Source organism: Cotesia glomerata, linkage group LG4 (genome assembly GCF_020080835.1).
Source record: "Cotesia glomerata isolate CgM1 linkage group LG4, MPM_Cglom_v2.3, whole genome shotgun sequence".
NCBI classification, from domain to species: Eukaryota; Metazoa; Arthropoda; class Insecta; order Hymenoptera; family Braconidae; genus Cotesia; species Cotesia glomerata.
Genome location: NC_058161.1, coordinates 17427874 through 17449672, shown reverse-complemented (window position 1 = coordinate 17449672; position 21799 = coordinate 17427874). Strand labels below are relative to the sequence as shown.

Sequence of the window (21799 nt, the reverse complement as noted above, 5' to 3'; positions counted from 1 at the left end):
AAAGGATCTACTAAACTTACTCAAGTAATTTAATCATAAACTTACTTTAATATTATTTAAATTAAGATCAATAAGATCAATGTCATTATTCTGGACTTGTTTGATAGATTGATCAACATCAGTGTCATTTGGCGGGTCTATAGGAAATACTTTAGGCTGGCTTGCTTTAGTGATACCGTCCCAACCAAGACCAACTGGCTGGCCGGAATTCAAAAGAGATGCGTGGTATTGATCTTGGTTCATCATTGAATGAAATCCAAGGATAGCTAAATAAAAAAAAAATTATTTATTAATCAATAAATAACTAATATTATCCATTAATAATTATTAATAACTAGCAACCTGCAGTAATTACGTGACTGCCGAGAGTTTGAATTATAAATAAAAAAATTTTTTAATAACAAGATTAAAGCCCCTATCGTAGACCGGGCCCTCACTATTGACACCCTATTTAATTTTGTTACTTCAATATTAAAATCTGTTAATAATCACAACTTTTGATATTTTATGACAATTTTACATATTTTTAAAATTAAAAAATAGTAAAATTTAATTTCAAGGTATAAACTATTTACCGCAAAAAAATTTGTTTTTTTCAAGTCGACCACTGCTTATACGTTTATAATTTCTTAACAATATTGTTAAGAAAGACCTTATTTTCAAATCCAGATTTCTCAATGTTATTTTTATGTAATTGCATTGTTTAAAATTATTTTAGATTATTTATAGTCTAAATAACCATATAATCATTTATTTATACTTTATCGAGTCAAAATTAATTTTAAAATAGCGAATGTCAATGATGGGGACACAAAAATTAACTTGCGTCAACTAACGACATAGGCCATAATGTAAAGTAACCTACCCCCGTCAACATACATATCAACATGTTAATGTTTACATACTGTCACGTGATTTTATAAGAATCAAAGTATTTGAGACTAGAAAAAATTGCTAAAAAAAAACCTGGTAAAAAATATAGGAAAGCTAGGTCTTAAACGAATTTTAAAATAATAAAAATTATTGATAGTTTTGCATGAGTTAGTAAAAATGATTATTTTTAATATAAATTCAACTGTAATAAAAGACCTGTCAATAATAGGGTCAATGGTATGTCAATAATCGGCTCTTTGAATTTTTTGCGCTGTCAATAATACATACATTCAATCTGTTGGTTTTAAGTTGATATAATAATTATTAAATTTATTGCTATTAAAGTTAATTAATTAAATTATATAAGTAAAAACAATGATTAAAGTGTCCTATAATAAAAAAGTTGACAATATAGATTTGAAACACGATAAAAAAATTCAGATATTCATGATCATTCTTGTAGTGTCAATAATGGGGGCTTTTACCTTAAGTTTAATTTAATATAAATGGATAGTTACCAGCTAGATCAATTATTTCATCCTGCGTTGCCGATGAGAGCGCTTGTTCATACTCTTCACCTAAGTCTATTGAAATTTGTTCATCGGCTTCTTTTTCCTTGAGGTTTTCTTTCGGCGGTGGTACCCACTGAAATTTTAGATAAAATATTAATCATATTAAATAGATAAATTACTAATTAAATTAATAAATACATACCTTTTTACCACGAACAATTCCAGGTACGTATGGTTTAAGTTCAGGAATATCTGGAGTCTCCATCGCCTGTTTGTTGATATGTTCTATCAACTTTTTACGGTTCAGCGGGCCCGTTGGGCTTTTGTCACACTCGTAACTACATCTTTGTGATGGTGGCATAAAACTATCCTGTAGTAATTAATATTAAAATTAGTTCATTAATTCAATGACAAATTATTGAAATGACAAATTTTAGTATCATTGAGATCAAATGAAATATAATAACCCCCTGACGTTTTGACTTTTTAATTTTCCTAATTTTTCTTTAAACCATTGAATGTAATTAATATAATTATTTAATATAAGTTACTGATTGCCAAGCAAATTGTATTAACTTTTAATAAATGGCCTTTTGCCGACGTTATCTAAGTGATGTTAGCGACAAAATAGATATTGATTAAATCAAAAGTTATTGTATCTAATTGTACAAACTATTTTGTAACAAAACATTTATGTATTATGTAAGATGTAAAATTAAGTGACCTTGTTACTGGCCATTGGCTGTTAGATCTTTTTCAAAGAAATAAATAAATAAATTTTTCGATGCATTTAATCAAAAAATTTTTTTTTTCAAGTTCATAATATAAAAACTTAGTCAATCATAAGTATCAATTTTTATTTTTAATTAATCGAGCGTTAATTAATCAGCAAAAATTGTTGAGATTATTAATGACCTGAATGAAAAAATACTATCTCATGATTTTTTTAAACAAATTATTAAAAAATATATTTTTTATTAAATTATAAATATGATTTTCTTTTTTCTGACATGATAAAATATTTACTCACTATTTTAAAAATTTCATCTATATAAATAAAAATAAAATGCCGCATGTATGTCCAAGCATCACTTGACAACGGCTGAACCAATTGAGCTAAATTTTTTTTTTGTTATCTTCAGAATTGTTAGGAAAAGGTTTGTATGTAAAAAAATTTTTAAAAAATCTTCCCCAAAGGGGATTGCGGGGACGTTAACAATGAATTATTCCCGTTTTTGAACTATAGTTCCCAAGTTTGGTAGGAATCTTTTGTAAGAGATATAGAAATAATCTATGAACGAATTTTACGATAGCTCGCTCCACAGGGGGTTGTGGGAGTGGATATTAACAATGAAAATTTTTAACTTTCAAATTGTAGATCCTACAGACGGCAAATTTAGGTGGAGTCTTCCATATGTGATGCGGAAATGATCTAAGAGCGGATTTTACAACCCACCCCCAATAAGGATTACGGGGATGGGTGTTAGAATGTTAAGTTTTAATTTTCAAACTGTAACTTCTACAGACTCCAAATTTAGTAGGAATCTTCATGTATGATGTTAAGTTCAGCTAAGAGTGGATTTTATTAAATTCTAACCCCAAAAGGGATTGCGGGGGCGTTAGCCATGAAAATTTCTCATTTCCAATCGATAGTTTTTATGGACACAAAGTTTTGTTGGAATCTTTTATTTACAATGTAGACATCATCTCGAATAGGATCTTACGAAATTCTTCCCCCGCATAGGAGTGCAGAAGTGATAATTGTCAAAAAAATTCATATTCTTCAAATACAGTTCCTACAGATATAAAATTTGATAGAATCTCAAGAGATACAGGAAATTACAGGGATGGCCTTCAAGGTCAACCGATTTAAATATTTTTCCTAGTCAATGATTAGATTTCAACCAAAAACGAATTTCGTGATAATTCAATTGATATGTAGGTTGTGTCAGAGTGGTGAGTAGAATGTAAAAAATATTTTTGTTCATAAACTAAGACTTTTTGAGACATGAAATTAAGGACATATCTATTAAAATTCAATAACATTTAATAAAAACTTTTTTACAACAATCGTCTCTTTGGCAGCGGGGAAAAAGTCTTTGTAAGGTTTTCAAAACTTAACATGACATGTAGTTATTCAGTCAACGGACTAAGAACTTTATACATGTTATTTTTGCTAATCACATAACTAATTAATTAATTTTATGATTACGGAAATGTAACGGTTGAAAATGAATGCATTTTTCAAACACTTGATTATTAATTTCAAGCCGATTATTAAAATCTATTATCAGTTTGTCAGTGCGTAAGAACTTTTTTATTGTTATTGTTTCAAAATACCAAGTAGAAGACGACCTGACTAAGGTCATGCCAGTTAATGAGATGTGGGACGAGCTATCTCACGTTCAAACCGCACTGACGATCATAAATAAATCGCCAGGCCAGTCGTTGAAAATTTGCGGAATCAAATCGGAGTTTCCCTGTTTCGTGCATGGGAAACTATACGTCCTGTGTTCGTGAATCGGAAAACCATCATCTTTATATATTTACGCACCGCAAAAAAAGATAAAAAATGTAGTCCATCAAAAAGCTTTAAATTGATTAAGTGTATAACTATGTTGCATTGAATGTAAATAAGAATTTTGTCTAATCGGTTAGTCACAGCTTAGTGTAATTAAATAAGTTTGAGATACTTATAGTATTAAAGTATATAATAATATAGAATAGTTCAATAACATATTATGTATAATGTATGAATCAGAGCTAAGTACATAAAAATTGATAAGAATGTGACATTTTTAATTTAATTTCATTTAATTTTAGTCAACTAAGGTAAAAGCCCCAATAGATGATCATGTACCAGTATATGATCACTCCATGTATTTGTATACCTATATTTGTGAATATAGATATACAGATACATGGAGTGATCATATACTGGTACGTGATCATCTATTGGGGTTTTTACCTTAGAGTAAAAATTACAATTTTTTTCAATTTATTTTTATAATTATTTTTATAATAATTTACAATTAAACATTTTAAAAATTTTGTTTTTATTTTATCTAACATTGAAAATAGTAACTAAATATTTGTTTACTATAAAATAAACTAATTTTTAAATTAAAAAAAATTATTATCATTTTTTACGAATTCTTGAATCAAGAAATTTTATTAAAAAATTAGCTATTAAAATTCTGGAAATTTTATTGTAATCAATTTTTTTACTGGGAATTAACGATAAGAATTTATAATGATTTTTTATAATACTTACATCAGGATCAACTTCCTTAGCCAGAATATTTATTTCTTCCGGCGTCAACTGGGACAAAAGTTCATCAACGTCGACATCATCATATTCACTAAGATCCTTGCCGTACAATTTAGCGGCTGTTGTCATCGTGGTTTTTTTGTGCGACGCTGAAGTCTGAACATAAACAAAATTAAGAAATTAATTAAATAATTAAAATAGTAATTAATAAATAATTTTAATAACAAAAATTTATATAGTTTTTATAAATTTTACAAGTTAGGATAAAACATAGCAATATAATATTTAATCATTAATTGTGTGAAATTTTTTTTTATTTTTAAAACAAATTAAGTACAAAAAAAAATATTTATAATTTTTTTTTTGTATAGAAAAATATTTTTTTTTTATAATTAAATAGTAAAAAAAAGTTTTTTTTAATTTTTACAGATCAATTTTTACAACTTTTCAGAATTGTCTCATAATACTGAAGTTGAGAATCATTTAAAAATTTTTAGAATTTTTTTAATAAATAAAATACAACAAAAAAAATTATTTAAAAAATTCTACTTTTAGAAACTAAAAAATTATAAATGCAATTTTTTATAAATAACTTTTTAAACTCGGCTTATTTTTTATGAAAATAAAGTTAGCAGTCACTTGACCAGTTTTTAATTTTTTTTTAACAAACAAATTTGTTCAGAAAAAATTTTTTTTTTTAATTTCAACTTGTTAATTTTTTTGCCATAATTTAATTGCTACAAAAATAATTAAATTTCATTTGATTTTTCTCATTAAAAAATGAAATCAAAAATTCCACATTAAAATTTTAAAGATTATAATTTAATAAATAAAAAAAAAAATTATAAATACAATTTTTTATAAATAATTTTTCAAACTCAAAGTATTCTTTATGACAATAAAGTTAGCAGTCACTTGACCATTTTTTAATTTTTTAAACAAACAAATTTGTTCAAAAAAATTATTCTTAAAAATTTCTTGTCAATTTTTTTTCTGCGATAATTTAACTGTTACAAAAATTATCAAATTTCATTTAATTTTTTTCATTAAAAATTCTACATTTACATTACAAAACTCTGTAAAATTTTTAAGATTATAATTTAATAAATAAAAAAAATATAAATACAATTTGTAATTTTTTGATTTCTTTTTAATCATTTAATTATAACTAAAAAATATTTTTTTAAAAATTGTACTTATAATTTTTAAAGGTTTTTACAAAAGAATTTTTTTTTTATTTTTTAACAATAATTTTTTCAATAATAAAAAATTCTTAAAATTTTTAAATGTCAGCTAATTTAATTTTCATTTTTTTATAAATAATTTTTCAAACTCAAATTATTTTTTATTACAATAAAGTTAGAAGTACAGTCACTTGACCATTTTTTAATATTTTTTTAACAAACAAATCTGTTCAATAAAATTACTTGTCAATTTTTTTTTCTATAATTTATTTATTAAAAAAATAATCAAATATCTGCTAAATTAATTTTAATTTTTTTCTAAATTTATATTTTAAAAATTCTGTAAAATTTTTAAAATTACAACTTAGATAAAAAAAAAAATTATCAAAACTACTGAAAGAAAAAAAATCAACCTGAACTTATTGAACCCTGTTTAAAATCACAACTGAACACCAAAATATAATTAACAATTCACAACCTCTAGCTAAAAGTCCTCCGAGCAATTACTCCATCAATCATCAGCACATTACATCTATATATAAATAAACATTACTTAAATATATATGACCCCAGAATATAATTAAATATCTATATACACAATCGATTTTTTTTTTCGACCAACTACTGCCAAATTGGCATTTAAATCGGAAGTTTTTTCTTCTCAACAATTCAATGCTAATAAATAAATAAATAGATCCTTGGTATTAATAATAATAATAATTACAATAGTAATTATTTATAACGACACAAGTAATCAATTTTACTCACCAATAAAATCAAAAGATAACCTCGATAAAAATAATCACTAGTTTCTATTTTTTTTTAAATGTAATTTTACACAGCAGTAATTAAATTTTTTTTTTATTTAATAATTATTATTTTTGTGTTTTTAATTAAACTTGAAATTTTTAAAATTATTATTAGTAATATTATTATTTATTTTAATTTTTAATAAAGACCTCACCCACTTTTCATTACACATCAATGAGTTTAGTTTTAGTTATATGAACATGAACGCTACTACTGTACATTGACATCCAATGAATATGTATATGTAGAATATATGCTATAATATATGTGTGTGATTTGTCGTTGATCGTTGATGGTTGATGACTCAGGCAGCGCCCTTACTATTAAACTTTAGACAATAAAACTACGGCATTGTACTAACGTAACTGTACTTTGTTTTCTGTTTTTTTTTTTATTTTTAAATGGAGATGACTTTTTTTTTTTGAGAAAATGACTCCCGGTAAGGTATAGTTATAGGTTAGTGTAATTTGTAGGTGTTCGGAAATTGATTTGAGGAAAATATTAGTCGCCTTGGAAACAGGGAGATGGAGCTGGCAAAGCGCGTGCGCGGGAATTATAAGCGGGAAAATTTGAATTTTTTTAAATTATGAAAATTAAGAATTCCGGAAAAAATTTTAGTTATAAAAAATTCTTATTATTTCATTAAAGTTATTATAAAATAAAAATTATAATAATGATAATAATAATATTTTTTTTTTGTAACAAAAAATGGAGCGATCATTCTGGGGGTGTTTGTTTTTCAGAAAAATTGTGGGTGTGATACAATTATTATTATTATTATTGAAAATTTTAATTTATATAATTTTAATGAAATAATATGAATTTCTCATAACTAAAATTTTTTTCGGGTCTATTAAACCGATGCGATCGCCGCTAAGCCGGTCGAAATCGGTTGATTCGTTCGAGAGATATCGTGAACGAAAGAAAACCGAAAAAAGTGTTTTTTCGGAATTACTTCTAAATTTCTAGTTCGATCAATTGAAGCTTAAAGATTTTTTATGAGGCTTAAAAATCTGCGTCGAATGCTACCAACCACGTGAAAATCGGTTGATTCATTTAAAAGTTATTGCGGTTTGAAAATTCAAAAAATTGTGTTTTATTAAACTACTATCTAACTTTTGAGCTCGGAGAGCTCAAAATGACACAAAAACTATTTTTTTGAGTTCGAAGAGCTCAAAAACGTAATAAGTGCAATTTTGAGCGCTTAAGTAAGGAATTAGCGGGAAGTTGCAGGGATGGCCTATAGGGTCAACCGTTTTCCTAATTTTTTTTATAAATTTTATACGATGAATTTGTTTCTTAAAAGTTTATAATTAAACTTTTGAGTTAAATATTAAAAATACGGAAAAATCAATCATCTTGAAGAAAATTTTATTCTTTATAAAAAATTCTAAAATTATTTTTTTGCATCTCTCATAATTTAGGCAAAATATAACTTCAAAGTAGTGAAAATATTTTTTTTAATGAATTTTAGAATAGATTTTATATTTTTAAAGTTCAAAATTAAAATTCTAAGTAAAGTTAAGTATTAAAAATACAAAAAAATCATAAACTTTTTTTTGTAGAAAATTAAATTGTCTACAAAAAAAAAGTTTCTCATGATTTTTCCGTATATTTTATATTTTTAGCAGAATATATAATTTTAAACTTCTCCAAACAATTTTTCCGAAGTATTTTAATATTGATTTTAATTTTCAAAATAAAAAATTGAAATTATTGGCTAACTATTGAACATCCAAAAAAAACATAAGAAACCTTTTTTTTTGGTTCATAAAATTTTCCACAAAAACGTTCTTATAAAATTATTCCGCATCTCAGACCTTTTAAAATAAAATGTAATTAAACTCAGCAACTAATTAAATAAAATCCAGACACAATATGAAATTTAATTTTCAACTAATTCTATTTACTCAGCAGGCATTGTCTCCAAGGGCCATTTAGCTGCAACAAGCCTTAATATTCGCGACGGATTTCACCGTGACCCGTCACGTCACGGCCCATGTCCGTCAGACAAAAAAAAACCCGACAACAAAACAAGAATATTAATAACAGAAATGATAATGACTAATTATCAAAGTAAAAATAGGACTAATGATAAGTTGCGGGTGGGATGAGGAACTAAAATAATGAAGGCATTAAATGTTTTTCCATAACATCAAGGTCTTCCTCAAGCGTCAAGGTCACTCCGAACCCAACCGGGAGTCTAAAAATAGGTAAAACATATCTAATCATACATTTAAATATATTATTAGACTTTAGGCTGGTCACAATGGTGGAAAGTGGAGGGGGATTGTCATTTTTTGCGATTTAATTTGGGTAAAGTTAAGAAAATACTGTGAGGTTAAGCCTCCGAAGGATGGAAATTTTGGAGACGCTGATTGCTGAAGGAGTGACCAATCGCCTTCTCACAAAGGAACATAGACAATTTAAAAAAGAGAGAGATGAATAAGTTTTAGTCAGTCAGAAAATAGCTAAAGCCTCTGCTCTGAGCTCTCCTCGTCAGTTAACTGGCACCCGCCCAAAGGTCTATACTTGGACATCATCAGTCGAGCTTGTGATTATTTATAACAAAGTAACATAGCGCGGCCACTGGCCTTCTCGAGTACTAACTGCCCAATCATTTTTCATTTTATCCTCATTTTTTATCATAATATTCCGAGGTTTTGATTGTTTTATCATCATTAATCTTCGTCCGTGACCTAGGCCTCTTTTTTTTATTTTTCCGTTTTTCAGCAATCAAATTTAAGATGGAAAAATTTTATACCGGCATTTCTAGGTCATTGTCGTAAACGCTAGATGACGCCGCTGAGGGTGATGATGGGAAGCCCCTGAATTTATTTTTTGGCGAGAAATTTAGATATCACGATATTCGTTTGAAGTTTTAATTCTGGGGGAAATATGGGAGATAGGAAAAATTTGTAAGAGACATTTTTTGTGGGAAGTTTAATTTTCTATAAAAAATATTCCTTATGATTTTTTTTATATCGTTTATAGTTTAGACAGAAATTGAATTTTAAGTAATAAGAATAATTTTTTTGAGGAATTTCATAAGAAAGTTTGGTTTTCAAAGTTTTAAATTGAAATTTCGGGTTAAATATTCAAAATACGGATAAATGAAAGAGATCGAGAGGCTTTTTTTGTTGGAAATTTAATTCTTAACAAAAGATAGTGATTTTTCTTGTAGCTCTCATATTTTAGCCAGACATTAATAAAAAAGTTTAAAAATTATTTTTTCAACACAGAAAAAAAATTTCAATTGAGCCAAGAAAATATTTTTCTTCCTAATAATTTTCTTGAGCGAAAAAAAAAATTTTTTTTGACACAAGAAATTTCACTTATTCCAACAAAATTAATTCTCTTGCTTTAAGAAATATGTATCTTGATCCAAGAAAATTTATTTAAGTCAAGAAAATCTTGTTGTTTTGAGAAAATTCAGTCTCTTGCTCCAAAAAATTTATTTCTTGATAGAAGTAAATTTTCATTAATATTTTTATTGATTAACATGTCAATTGGGAAGATCAAATAATATTGAATCATTTTTTTTCATTCAACATGTATAATTGCACGGTAAAATAATATAAAATGAGTATCATATAGTCAAGAGAAAAATTTTCTCAAGGTGAGAAAATTTTTTTCTCAGCTGAAGTAGGTGGCGCTGCTTCCCTAAAGTATCTAAAAATCTTGATCAAATATAAAAATTTATTGTATCAAGTATTTATGATAATTTGAATTAAGAAAAAATGATTTCCACCAAGAATAGAATTTCAAGAAAAATTTTTATTTCGGCCAACACAACTTCAGTCTTTCTGCAGGCACCCGAAAATTTTTTTGAGCCAAGAATCTTATTCTCCAGTCAAAAAATTTTTCTTTCTGTGAAGGAATCCTATAAAATTTTACCTTTAAAATTTGAAACTGAAATTCAGGGTTAAATATTGAAGACACGGAAAAATTATACAAAACTTTTTTGTAGAAAATTAAATTTTCTATAAAAAAAGATTTCTTATAATTTTTTCTTATCTCTGACCCTTAAGTTAAGGCAGAATTTAAATAAAATACAACAGTTATAGTTTTTGAAGAAAAATGTGATCTAAAAACATGAGTTTTATTTTTATTTAAAATTTTTAAAATCCTAAATTCGATTTTATAAGCAGAATTTCAGTCGAAGAAATTATTTTGAAGGTAACATTTGGGCCCTTGATAGTTACAATTTGCAAATCCGAGGATACTTTTGTCGAAAAAAATGTATTGTGACTTACAAGTGTATTTTTAGAATCTTCCGAGGGCAGGGGAAGAAAAATGGAAGCTTATAATAGCTGTTGAAAGATTTTAAGGAACAAAGAACCAAAATATGAAGAAAGAATAAGATGTGGTGGAAAGAATAAGACGGAAATCGTGCGCGTGTGGGATTTACGGCGATCTTTTTGCGGTGCATAGCATATAGCATTTATTTGTACTTCATGTTGAAATGCCTGGCCAAAGAACTTGGCAGTTGTTTTCATTTGTTGTGGATATAGATACTTTGAAACTTCACTAACTTGAGGATTCCTCGAGATCTTATGATTTGATTAATGCTCAAAGCATTTATTGCCGAATAAATATGTCCTACGTCAAAACTACCATCTTTAATTATTTTTATTCTAATTAGCTAAAATAACATTTGGTTATCTCGAGGTTTCAATCAGACCTCCTCTTGCAATTTTACATGTGAATAGAAATTGACATTCAAAGGCAAAATAAAATCGAAAAATACAAATTATTTTTTTTGGCTCAAGATTTTTCTTCTTTAATGAAAATAAATTTTTTTATCAATGTAGAAATTGATTTTTTGCATTTTCTTAGAGTTTGATATCCAGAAAATATTTTTTAAAAATTAAATAAATATTTTTTGAGATATATGACAAGATCAAAATTTCCGAGATACTAGACAAAATCCGAAATGAAATATTGTTTAGAAATAATTGTTTAAAAATTTTTCTTGGTCCGAATCAATTTTTTTTTTTTTTTATTAATTTGGGTAATTTTAAAACAAAAATAATTCTTATAAAATTTAATTAAAGTTCACAGTTTTTGAGTTATAAATTTTTAAAAATTATAGAAAAAGGTAATTCTTTTGCCAAGACCAAAACTTTAAACGCGTAACTCTCTGAACTAAATTTTCAAAGTCCGTGATCATCGTAATAAAAAAACCACCCGATGGATTTTAATAAAATTTTCACAGCTAATCAAAAGTATAAAAAGCTAGTACTTGATTGAAGGATTCAGTTTTTAAATTTCGATTTTTTCTAACAATAAAATCCTAATTTTTTCTAAAAAATTTGCGAGTGAACTGTTAGAGGCTGTCATTATCTCAATTTCAAAATTAAAAAAGAAAAGCTTTGATCTTTGTACTAGATTTATTATTAAACAAATGATTATTTCTTATTTGATTGATTTTGACTGAACTAATAGAGTTATGATGGTGACCTTGAAGCACTACTTGAGCAACCGGCTCCGACAAAGGTGGCGATAACTTTGTTTGCAATAAATATTGTTTTTGAAATTTTGTTCAAGTCAAGTTAAAATATAATATAGTAACTTGGTGTTATTTATTTTATAAAATAAATTCAGTGAAAAAAAAATTATTAACAATACTCTTTTTTTCATACCTCTGACTGCACCTTACTCCTTATTATACTTAGTATATTGAAAATTTCAGCTTTTCAGTAAAAATTTAAAGCTAAAGCAGTAAGCAAGTATTTAAAAAAATGTCACTGTTTATTTTTTGTAAACTAAAAATTATCAAATGTATAGTTTGGTTTTGAGATCAATGAACGAGAAGATTTACGAGAGAGGTTTTAAAAATAATATTAATTTTTTTCGAGATCGTCTCGAGAATTTTCTTCCTGTAAAATAGCTGAAATGCGGTAGGATGAGATGGAGAAGTGTGTGTTTGTGGTGTGTAGTATGAGAGTCATGACTTACCAAGCGTTGAATTTCATGCTAGGATTCACATAATAAATTCAAAGTGATACTTGTGTATTTATAATTCAAGAAAGTTAAAAAATACAAGTGGAATATTAATTATAGATATTTATAAATAGAAGGTTAAATTGCTATGGTAATTATTATTTATTTTTTCGTAAAAGGATTTCATCCGAGAAAACAGGAAATTGTTTTTATTTAAGATCTAACACTTAACTTCTGATTAAGATTTTTTTTTTTTTTTTTTTTTTTTTTAAGTTAAATAAGCCATAACATTTTTGGAGACAAAAAATTTTTTTTATAATTTTAGTTCTGAAAAATATTTTTTTAATAATTATGAAACTAGAACATTTTAATTTACAAAAATTTTGTTTCTAATTTGAAAAAAATTAAATTTTAAAATAATTTTGAAACTTAAAAATTTTCCAACTTAAATTAAAAAAAAAAAATGTCAAAAAATTTTTTCAGTAGTAAAATTTGTAAAAAAAAAAAAAAGTGAAATAAAAATTTTCAAATTCGGGGATTTTCAATTTTACCAAAAATTTATAAATTTAAATTTATAAAATAATAAGTAATAAATAAAAAAAATTCAAAAATAAATTTTTAATCTTACAAAAAATTCTCAGCTTTTAATTAAAAAGAAAAAAAGGGTAAATATTTACAAGTGGGATCCACTAGTTCAATTTTCATTTTTTTGAACGAAATCTCTATTTTGTTGGTATATATTTTTTTGAAAAAGACATAAAAAAATGAACAATTAAAAAAAAAAAAGTTGATTATCACAATTTTAACGAATTTTACAAATTTTAAAAAATATTTATAAATTTTTTAGAAAATTGTGATATTCAACTTTGTTTTTTTTTTTTTTTAATTGTTCGTTTTTTTATGTACATTTCGAAAAAAAAAAATATCAAAAACATCAAAAAAAGATAAAATAGAAATTTTATCCAAAATCATGAGCAAAAATTTTTTCCAACTTTTAAAGGCAAAAAAAGTATCAAAATCTTTATTTTTTTCTATCACGACATTTTTTATCATAAATGCGCCGTAAAAACAAGCAGAATAAAAAAAAAATTGATAATTAAAATTTTTCACCTAATTATGGACCAAAATGAGATTGACCCCACTTGTAAATAATTACCAAATTTTTTTTTTAATTATTCTGAACCTGCCAGTGAAAAATTTTTTCTTTTTTTAGTCAAACAATTTTTGTTTTTTCAAGCAAATACTCATCTAAAAAAAAGTTCACTTAAAATAAATTTTTTCTACAATAAAAATTAATATAATTAAAAAAAACAATGCGCGGTAATAAAAATATTTCCTTCATTCGTCGGTTTCCCCAAATAGATTTAACTGACAAACGTGTGAATGAAACTAAAACTCAGGCAAGCTCATGCTAAGTATGTTTTCCTTTGCCAAAGACTTTTCAGCTATATTATCACTTAAACTTTGTATCTAAATATATATATAAATACAAGTACCAAATTATATGTTTAATAAATTACATATATACGAACACAAATCGTCGTAAATATTTAATGGATGTATTTCGAGTAACTTTAATTTGCCAACGTTTAAATTGATTGTAAGATAATTGTATTGCGGTAGGTCATTACCATTACCGTAAATAAATAATACTGTCAATGGACGATTAGATATTTAAATCGTTATCGTCTAAGGTAAGTAATCTAATTACAACTGCACTCGTTACGTAATTTAATAACGCTTTCCGTTAGCGACTTTAGTTCAAAAGCCGGAATTTTTTTTTTTTTTAATAATTTATAAATTTTTTTTCTGTAATTTTTTATTTTTATTAAATTTAATAAATAATAAACTTACCAAAAAAAATTAAAATTTGTATGAGCGAACTTAAAATTTAAATTTGAAACAAAAACAAACTTATAAAAAAGTACTATTATGGATGTTGTTTATAAGAGAGCGATAGAGTGACTGAGAATTGAGAATTTACTCGACTCTAATCTAGAGTTGTGTGCTTGTAAGGTATTGGATGTGCGTGTAAATAATAATGTGAGTACAGATGTGTGTGAATGTAATTTTAAGTAAGTGAAAGAACACAGACATATATTATTGTATGTGTGTGATGATATGTAATGTTCGAATGAATCTCTTGAATGCATCACCTATGTAGACCAATAATACAGCGAACGCATGCGTTAGTATGTAAAGATGCATGCATAAGTGTAAATGTAGACATAGTAATGGTATAGTACTGTGTTGTATGTTGAATATGGACATTCTTAACTATCCCACAATCAACTTTCACCTCTAGATAAATATTTAAAAATCATCTTTACTCTTTATCCATAACAATCCATATGTCAAGGTTTTTTTCATTTCATTCTTGACGTGATAGTACGTTCTATTATTGTTAGTATATGGTTATGATTGTAATAATTATGTGATGATGGCTGTTATTATTGTTGTGTGAAATTAAAATGATCATAACTATGATAATATTGGATTAAGATTTTGATTTTAAAAGAGTTTATATGATAGATGACTTTTTTTGGGTGCATTGATTCTCAAAACCAATGTAAATACTATTGCTAATAAAGGTTTTATTAGTTCTAAGTATTTTTAATATAAATATCTCGTTAAAATTCAAATTATAAGCATTTTTAAAGACGAGTGACATTTTGGAGTGAACTGATGCTCAAAGTCAATGTAAATACTATTTATATCAATATTTTAATTAATTCTAGATTATTTAGGTAGTAATGTCACATTAAAATTTCAATCACACGAGTTTATACGGTGGATGACATTTTCAGTATGTATTGACACTTAAAATCAATGTAAATACCAATTTTATCAAGGTTTTGATTAGTTATTGCATCACAAGTATATAATATCGCGTTATAATTAAATTTAAAGTGTCTTCAATTGTCCAATAACGAATTTATAATTCATTGACGCTCATAATCAATGTAACAACTATTTGTATGATTATTTCAATTATTTTAATATAATTAAGTCACGATATATCAATAAAATATTAATTAAAAGTGTTTTTATAAGTCGAGTCGAGTTTGGAATGCATTGACGCTTCTGATCAATGTAAATACTAATTTCATCGACGTTTTGATTAGTTTTAATAATATTTGTTAATAATATCGCAATAAAATTTTAATGAAAGGAGTCTTAGCACACTTAATGATAAATTACGATTGCATTGGCGCTAAAAATCAATGCATTTTTTTCCTCAAATCAGGAATATCTCTTTTTAATCAATAGTTCCTTTATTAGAGAAAATGAATGAATAAACAAATTAAATGCATAGAAATAAATAGCGCATAACAGAACAAATGTGGATTTAATTTTATTCAGGGACAATTTAATCGGTATGAGGTCATAGTCTGTAGTATATGTAGTATACAGCAATGTGATGATGATATCACTCGTTAGTAGTTTCCAATCGCCTTTTACTATCTGTTTGTTTATTAACTGCAGCCGTGTTTAACATACATGAGGTTCAGACGTTTTTATTCTCCATTAATTTTATTTTTACTTATTTTACTTATAAAAATTTTCAATACCCTTGTTGAAATACAAACATTCAATTTAATAAAAAATTCCACAGGAATTTTCTAACCGCAATTATAATATTCTATTAAGAATAAAATGTTTGAACAAACTAGTCTCTAACCTCTAATTATTTTCAAACAATAGATGTGAATAAAGTCAACTGTAATTAGATGACAGTAGACTTTTTATTAAAAAAAATACAATAGAATTACTATGAGAAAGTATAATGATTAATTCTCAGGAAAAGGTTTTCATTGCCTTCTAAATAAAATTTAACACTTACTCGTCGTTGAATTAAAATAATAATAATAATAATAATAATAATAATAATAATAATAATAATACATATAAATATATGAAAAATTGATGTGGGTACTCAAATGAAAAGTCTCGATGAGTGTAATGTCGGGGTGAGCTTATACCTTTAAAAATTTCAATAGTTCACAAGATACAAGGTCATTTCTTAATTATGTATCTAGAGATAGAATATTTTTGAATGCAGCCTAAATACTTATCATAATAAATTAACTATCGATGAGAATGATATAAAACCTTGAAAAGGCACAACTTCAAGTCAAGACCTTGGCAATGACACTAAATTTCACTAAAAAAAACCGATTTTATCATATGATTATCCTGGAGACAAAATTTTTCTTATTCTCTTTATATTATAGATAATGATAATATCAAATTTGAATTATAAGTGTCAATACAATAAATTACATTTTTAAAGTACATTGATACTCAAAGTCGATGTAAATGCTAATTTTGTTAAAGCTATGATTAATTCTAGGAATTTTTTATCGTAATATCAAATGAAAATTATAATAATAAATTCATGTATACAATTAACAACATTAAAAGTGCGTTGACACTCAAAATCAATGTAATAAATAACGTTTTGATTAACTTAACTTATATCATGTTAAAATAATTATTTTTAAGTGCATTTTATTCAAACAATGACTTTTTTAAAGTACACTTTGTCAATATTTCAGGCTATTAACTTAATTTTTTTTTTTATTTGGTGGGTTGTTCTTTTAGATTAAAAAAGTTATGAAATTGACAAAAAAAATTAGGAAAACGGTTAACCCTGAGGGCCATCCCTGCAACTTCCCGCTACTTTCGTAATTAAGCGCTCAAAATTGCACTTATTACGTTTTTGAGCTCTTCGAGCTCAAAAATATAATTTTCATGTAGTTTTGAGCTCTCCGAGCTCAAAAGTCTGATAGAAGTTTAATAAAACATTATTTTTTTAATTTTCAAACCGCAATAACTTTTGAATCAACGTACCGATTTTCACGCGGTTGGCACCATTCGACGCAGTTTTTCAAATTCTATGATATATTTTCAAACACAAATTGATCAGACCGGAAATTTCGGTGTAATTCGAAAAAAAAACACTTTTTTTCGATTTCTTTCGTCAACGATAACTCACGAACGAATTAACCGATTTTGACCGGCTTGGTGACGATCAACATGGTTTTTCGATGTTTAGAGCTGATAAGTTTTTGAAATTGATCGGTCAAGCCGTTTAAAAGTTATTAAAAAAAAACCACATTTGAAAAAATTTTTTTTCGCAGTTTTTTTAAGATTTCTCCAAATCTATCGGTCCTAATCGGTCTAACTTATATATAAAATCTAAGTTTAGTCGAACCCTTTCGAATGGCACCAACCACGATCAAATCAGTCAAGCCGTTCAAAAGTTATGAGAGGTTTACATACTCACACACACACACACACACACACACACACACACACACACACACACACACACACACACATACATACATACATACATACATACATACATACATACAGACATACAGACACCATCGCGGGAATAGTCAGGGAATCTGATGAAAACTCGATTTTCGAAAAACGGGGTAGAAACAATAACTTCCCGATTTTTGAAAATGTTCAATTTTCTTAGCGGGAAGTTAAAAATTAATAATATTAATAAACTTAACACATGTCGACAAATGAGAAAACATAAGTTAACAATAATTGAAAGTGCCACTTCCGGATTGGCATCGTAATTGTTTATTATGAATTATTGTTTATGGCTAATGTGGTTATTTAGCACGTCTTACATTTTATACTTTTGAATTTATTAATAAGGAAGCGTCAAATAAATATAAATACATATTTTATATTTATAGACAAATATTTGAATACTTAACAATATTTATTATTTATAATTTATAATAAAATAACTGAGTCCCTAATTCCGTTGAATATTTACATCTGTACAGCTATACATATTTTTCCGGATTATATTCTATGACATAACCTTGAGAGCCTGGCAACAATCCGAAACAATATTTTCAAATTTCGTAACGTTTTTATTTATAAAAAATTTTAATAAATTTATAATAATAAACTTAGAGAAATAAGAGCGTGTTATTATTGTATTTTCACTATTGACTACATTATTGCCCTAATAAATTTTTTTACACTAAACACGTCATAAATTTTTGCTTAAGAATTTATATCATTCTTTAGTGCAGAATCTGGATTTTTAAATGCGAAAATTGAAGAGGCAAGCGAAAAAAATTGAATTTCGCGCCTTTGACGGTAGTGCTCTGGTAATTTGTGGCGTCAACTCAACATAGAAAGAAAAAAATTTCTTGACTTGTCTTCCCATTTGACATGTTAATCAATAAAAATATTAATGAAAATTTACTTCTATCTTTATATTTAATTTTTTGGAGCAAGAGAGAAATTTTCTCAAGATAAGAAAGTTTACTTCTATCAAGAACTAAATTTTTTGGAGCAAGAGACTGAATTTTCTCAAAACAACAAGATTTTCTTGACTTAAATAAATTTTTTTGGATCAAGATACGTATTTCTTAAAGCAAGAGAATTAATTTTGTTGGAATAAGTGAAATTTCTTGGGTCAAAAAAAATTTTTTTTTTCGCTCAAGAAAATAATTAGGAAGAAAAATATTTTCTTGGCTCAATTGAAATTTTTTTTCTGTGTAATTGAAATTGTGCGTAAGCTATTAGAGATACAACACAATTAACAAGGACCTTTTTTTATCGAGAATTCAATTCTCTACAAAAAAGGTCTCATTTTTGTGTATCTTTAATACTTGACGCGAAATTTTAATTTAAACTTTTTATCATGGATCCTGATGTTAATTTGATGGAACTGTGCGAAAAAATTATAAAGGATTATAATCAAAATTATGAGAAAATTAATAAGGACCTTTTTTTTTGTAAAGAATTGAATTTCCTACCAAAAAAGTTTCTTATAAATTTTTTGTACCTATCTTCAAATTTTAGTCAGAATTTTATTTCCAAAATTGTAGATTAAAATTTTCAAGATTAGATGTACTTTTTACCGTGTTATATTCTTTTTAAATCTCTTTTTTTCCAATAAAGGAGAAAAAACTTTTTAGTTGATTATATAAAAAAATATTCCACAAGTTTGAGAGTTTATAATAAAATAGCGGTTATGAATGTAGTAGGAAACATGAAAGCTATCAATAGATACTTCATAGAAACGTTATTCGTAGCAAAAGTAACATCTTAAAACCTTGACGAAACTATCACTCTGCTCTCACATCTGCTACACTTAAGTACCTATAAAATTCAAGATTTCAAATAAATAAAATCTGGGAAAACAACAAAACTTCAAGCATCCTCCATATTGTTTTTTAAAAAACTTCTTTAGTTACCAATCAGTCCACAACTATCCATAAAAATTGAGCAATCCAATTTAAAATTGATCTTATAAATGATTCAAAATTCTATAAAACGTCAAAATTTTCATCGCACAATTCAAACTTTACATATTTAGATATCAAGTCAGCCATTTTGAGATAAAGATTCAAAACTAACAAAGTATTTGAAAGATAATCTCACCCCATTGTTTACAGGCGGTGAGATGACTTCTCTTCTTGTAGTCCGAGTGGTAGTTTTTCTGGTGGTCTTCCTGGTACTGGAAATAGTCTCGTAGGGTGAGTCCCAGTCCTGGAAGACCTCGGTGGTTGTCATTTTGTATAAAAACTTTAAATAAATCCTTGATCGAGGATTTTATCCCAGAAAGATAAAGATAAAGACAAAGACAAAGACAAAGACAAAGACACTCAGATACACTTGATGATGATCAACAACTTCAGCTAGTGTCAAATGTTGGATAGCCGAATCAAAAAGCTCACTCGGAAAATGACATCGCGGTCAAAATTTCAGACAGAGTTGACAGAAGCTCCATAAGTTGATAAATGATAGATTATTAAAATGGTTTGATCTACACTCCGATGAAGACCACGCTAGACTGAGGTCCAGCCGCTGTGGGGAAGCACCCCCGACAGAGCGGAGCCGCGAAACGTTTGTAAGCGTCTGATCTGCATGTGTGTTTCCAGAAATACTGAGATCTGGTATAATTAGGTAGAGTAGACGTTAGACTAAGACGTACGATTTTGTTAAGTATGAGTTTTATTCGTTTTATTTGTGTGAACTAGCGTGATGAATGCCAGTGAAATATGGCCTTAGAGGATTCAGGCGAATCTGATATACAGATTTATGAAAAATAGAACTTTTTTTCGGGACAATTTGTCTCAAATTCTTCCCTGAGAAAAATTGATGATTATTCCAGAAATTTTTGGGATTTAGATCAGAATTTAATTTGCATTCAATTGCTATTTAGAGTGCATGGAAACTAATGATAGTTGGAGATGAGACACAAAGGAAACTTTTTTTTTAATTAAAATATAGCTTTGGAAATTTTTTATCGATCTTTGATGGCTTCTAAGATCAAGATCGAAAAGAGACATACAATTCCAGGACATTTTTTAACTTAAATTTAAAAAATTTATTATAGATTGAAATGAGTAAAGATAAATGCCCTGAAAACAAAGAAAATTTTTATTGGGGAGAAAAAAATATTTTTCCAGGTATTGAACCGCTTTTCGAGCCTAAAATCACAAATTTTACACCAAAAAACGGAATAAAAATAGTTTAGTTTCAAAATCAAGCTCAAGTATATTAGTCCCAAACTTTGAACTACCAACACACGCATTTTTGTGATCATTTTCAATTTTTCCGGCGCTCTAGAAACTTTTTTCTGCGAAAAAATGGCAAAAAATTCAAACTAAACAAAGAAAACTTTTTTTGTATCAAAAGTTGAGCGGCCGAAAAATTCTACAAGCTTTTGGACATCAAGGACCAACTTTTCCTTCACATGTCTGTTTAATTTTTTGCTTAAATAATTTTTATAGTCGTGAAAAAAAAAATTTTTTTTCGGTAAAAGATTTTATTGGTTTGCAAATTGAAATAATAATGCAATATTGAGAGTGAAGAGTGATTTCAAAAATTTGGGAATATTAATTTATCTGTGGAAGTGATTTTAATCAATTTGAGCGCATTAGATATGGTCCAATGTTAAAAAAAAACTTTGTTTTTGCTCAAGAATAGCAAAACACAGAGGCTCTTTTGTTGATTTATTTTTAAGTAGGATAAATAAATACGGAATATAGTAAAGTTTGATTTATTTATAACTTTCGCGACAGTATGGGACGACTTTCGTAAGATGGAGCTTTCAGCCAGCATCTTAACTCTTTAGCGAATAAAGATGATACTCTTCTCGACAGATGTTGAAGATATATCTCTGCATAACCAACAACCAGCATTTAGTG

The 21799-nt window shown here is 26.6% G+C and overlaps 1 protein-coding gene across 6 annotated transcripts in view; it reads right to left on the bottom strand.

The window, feature by feature from the left end:
- The window catches only part of LOC123263209 (tropomodulin), a 53414-nt gene that overhangs the window by 17739 nt on the left and 13876 nt on the right, over nt 1–21799 (bottom strand). For 4 of the 6 annotated variants that reach the window (XM_044725785.1, XM_044725787.1, XR_006509123.1 and 1 more), the window contains exons 3-6: nt 4660–4812; nt 1588–1755; nt 1392–1518; nt 46–266 (exon numbers count right to left, since the gene is read on the bottom strand). In XM_044725785.1, the coding sequence (XP_044581720.1) occupies nt 46–266; nt 1392–1518; nt 1588–1755; nt 4660–4812 (669 nt within the window). Of the gene's footprint in view, nt 1–45; nt 267–1391; nt 1519–1587; nt 1756–4659; nt 4813–6608; nt 6659–20027; nt 20505–21799 lie in introns of those variants that run through there. The other 2 variants (XM_044725788.1, XM_044725789.1) reach the window with 2 other exon arrangements.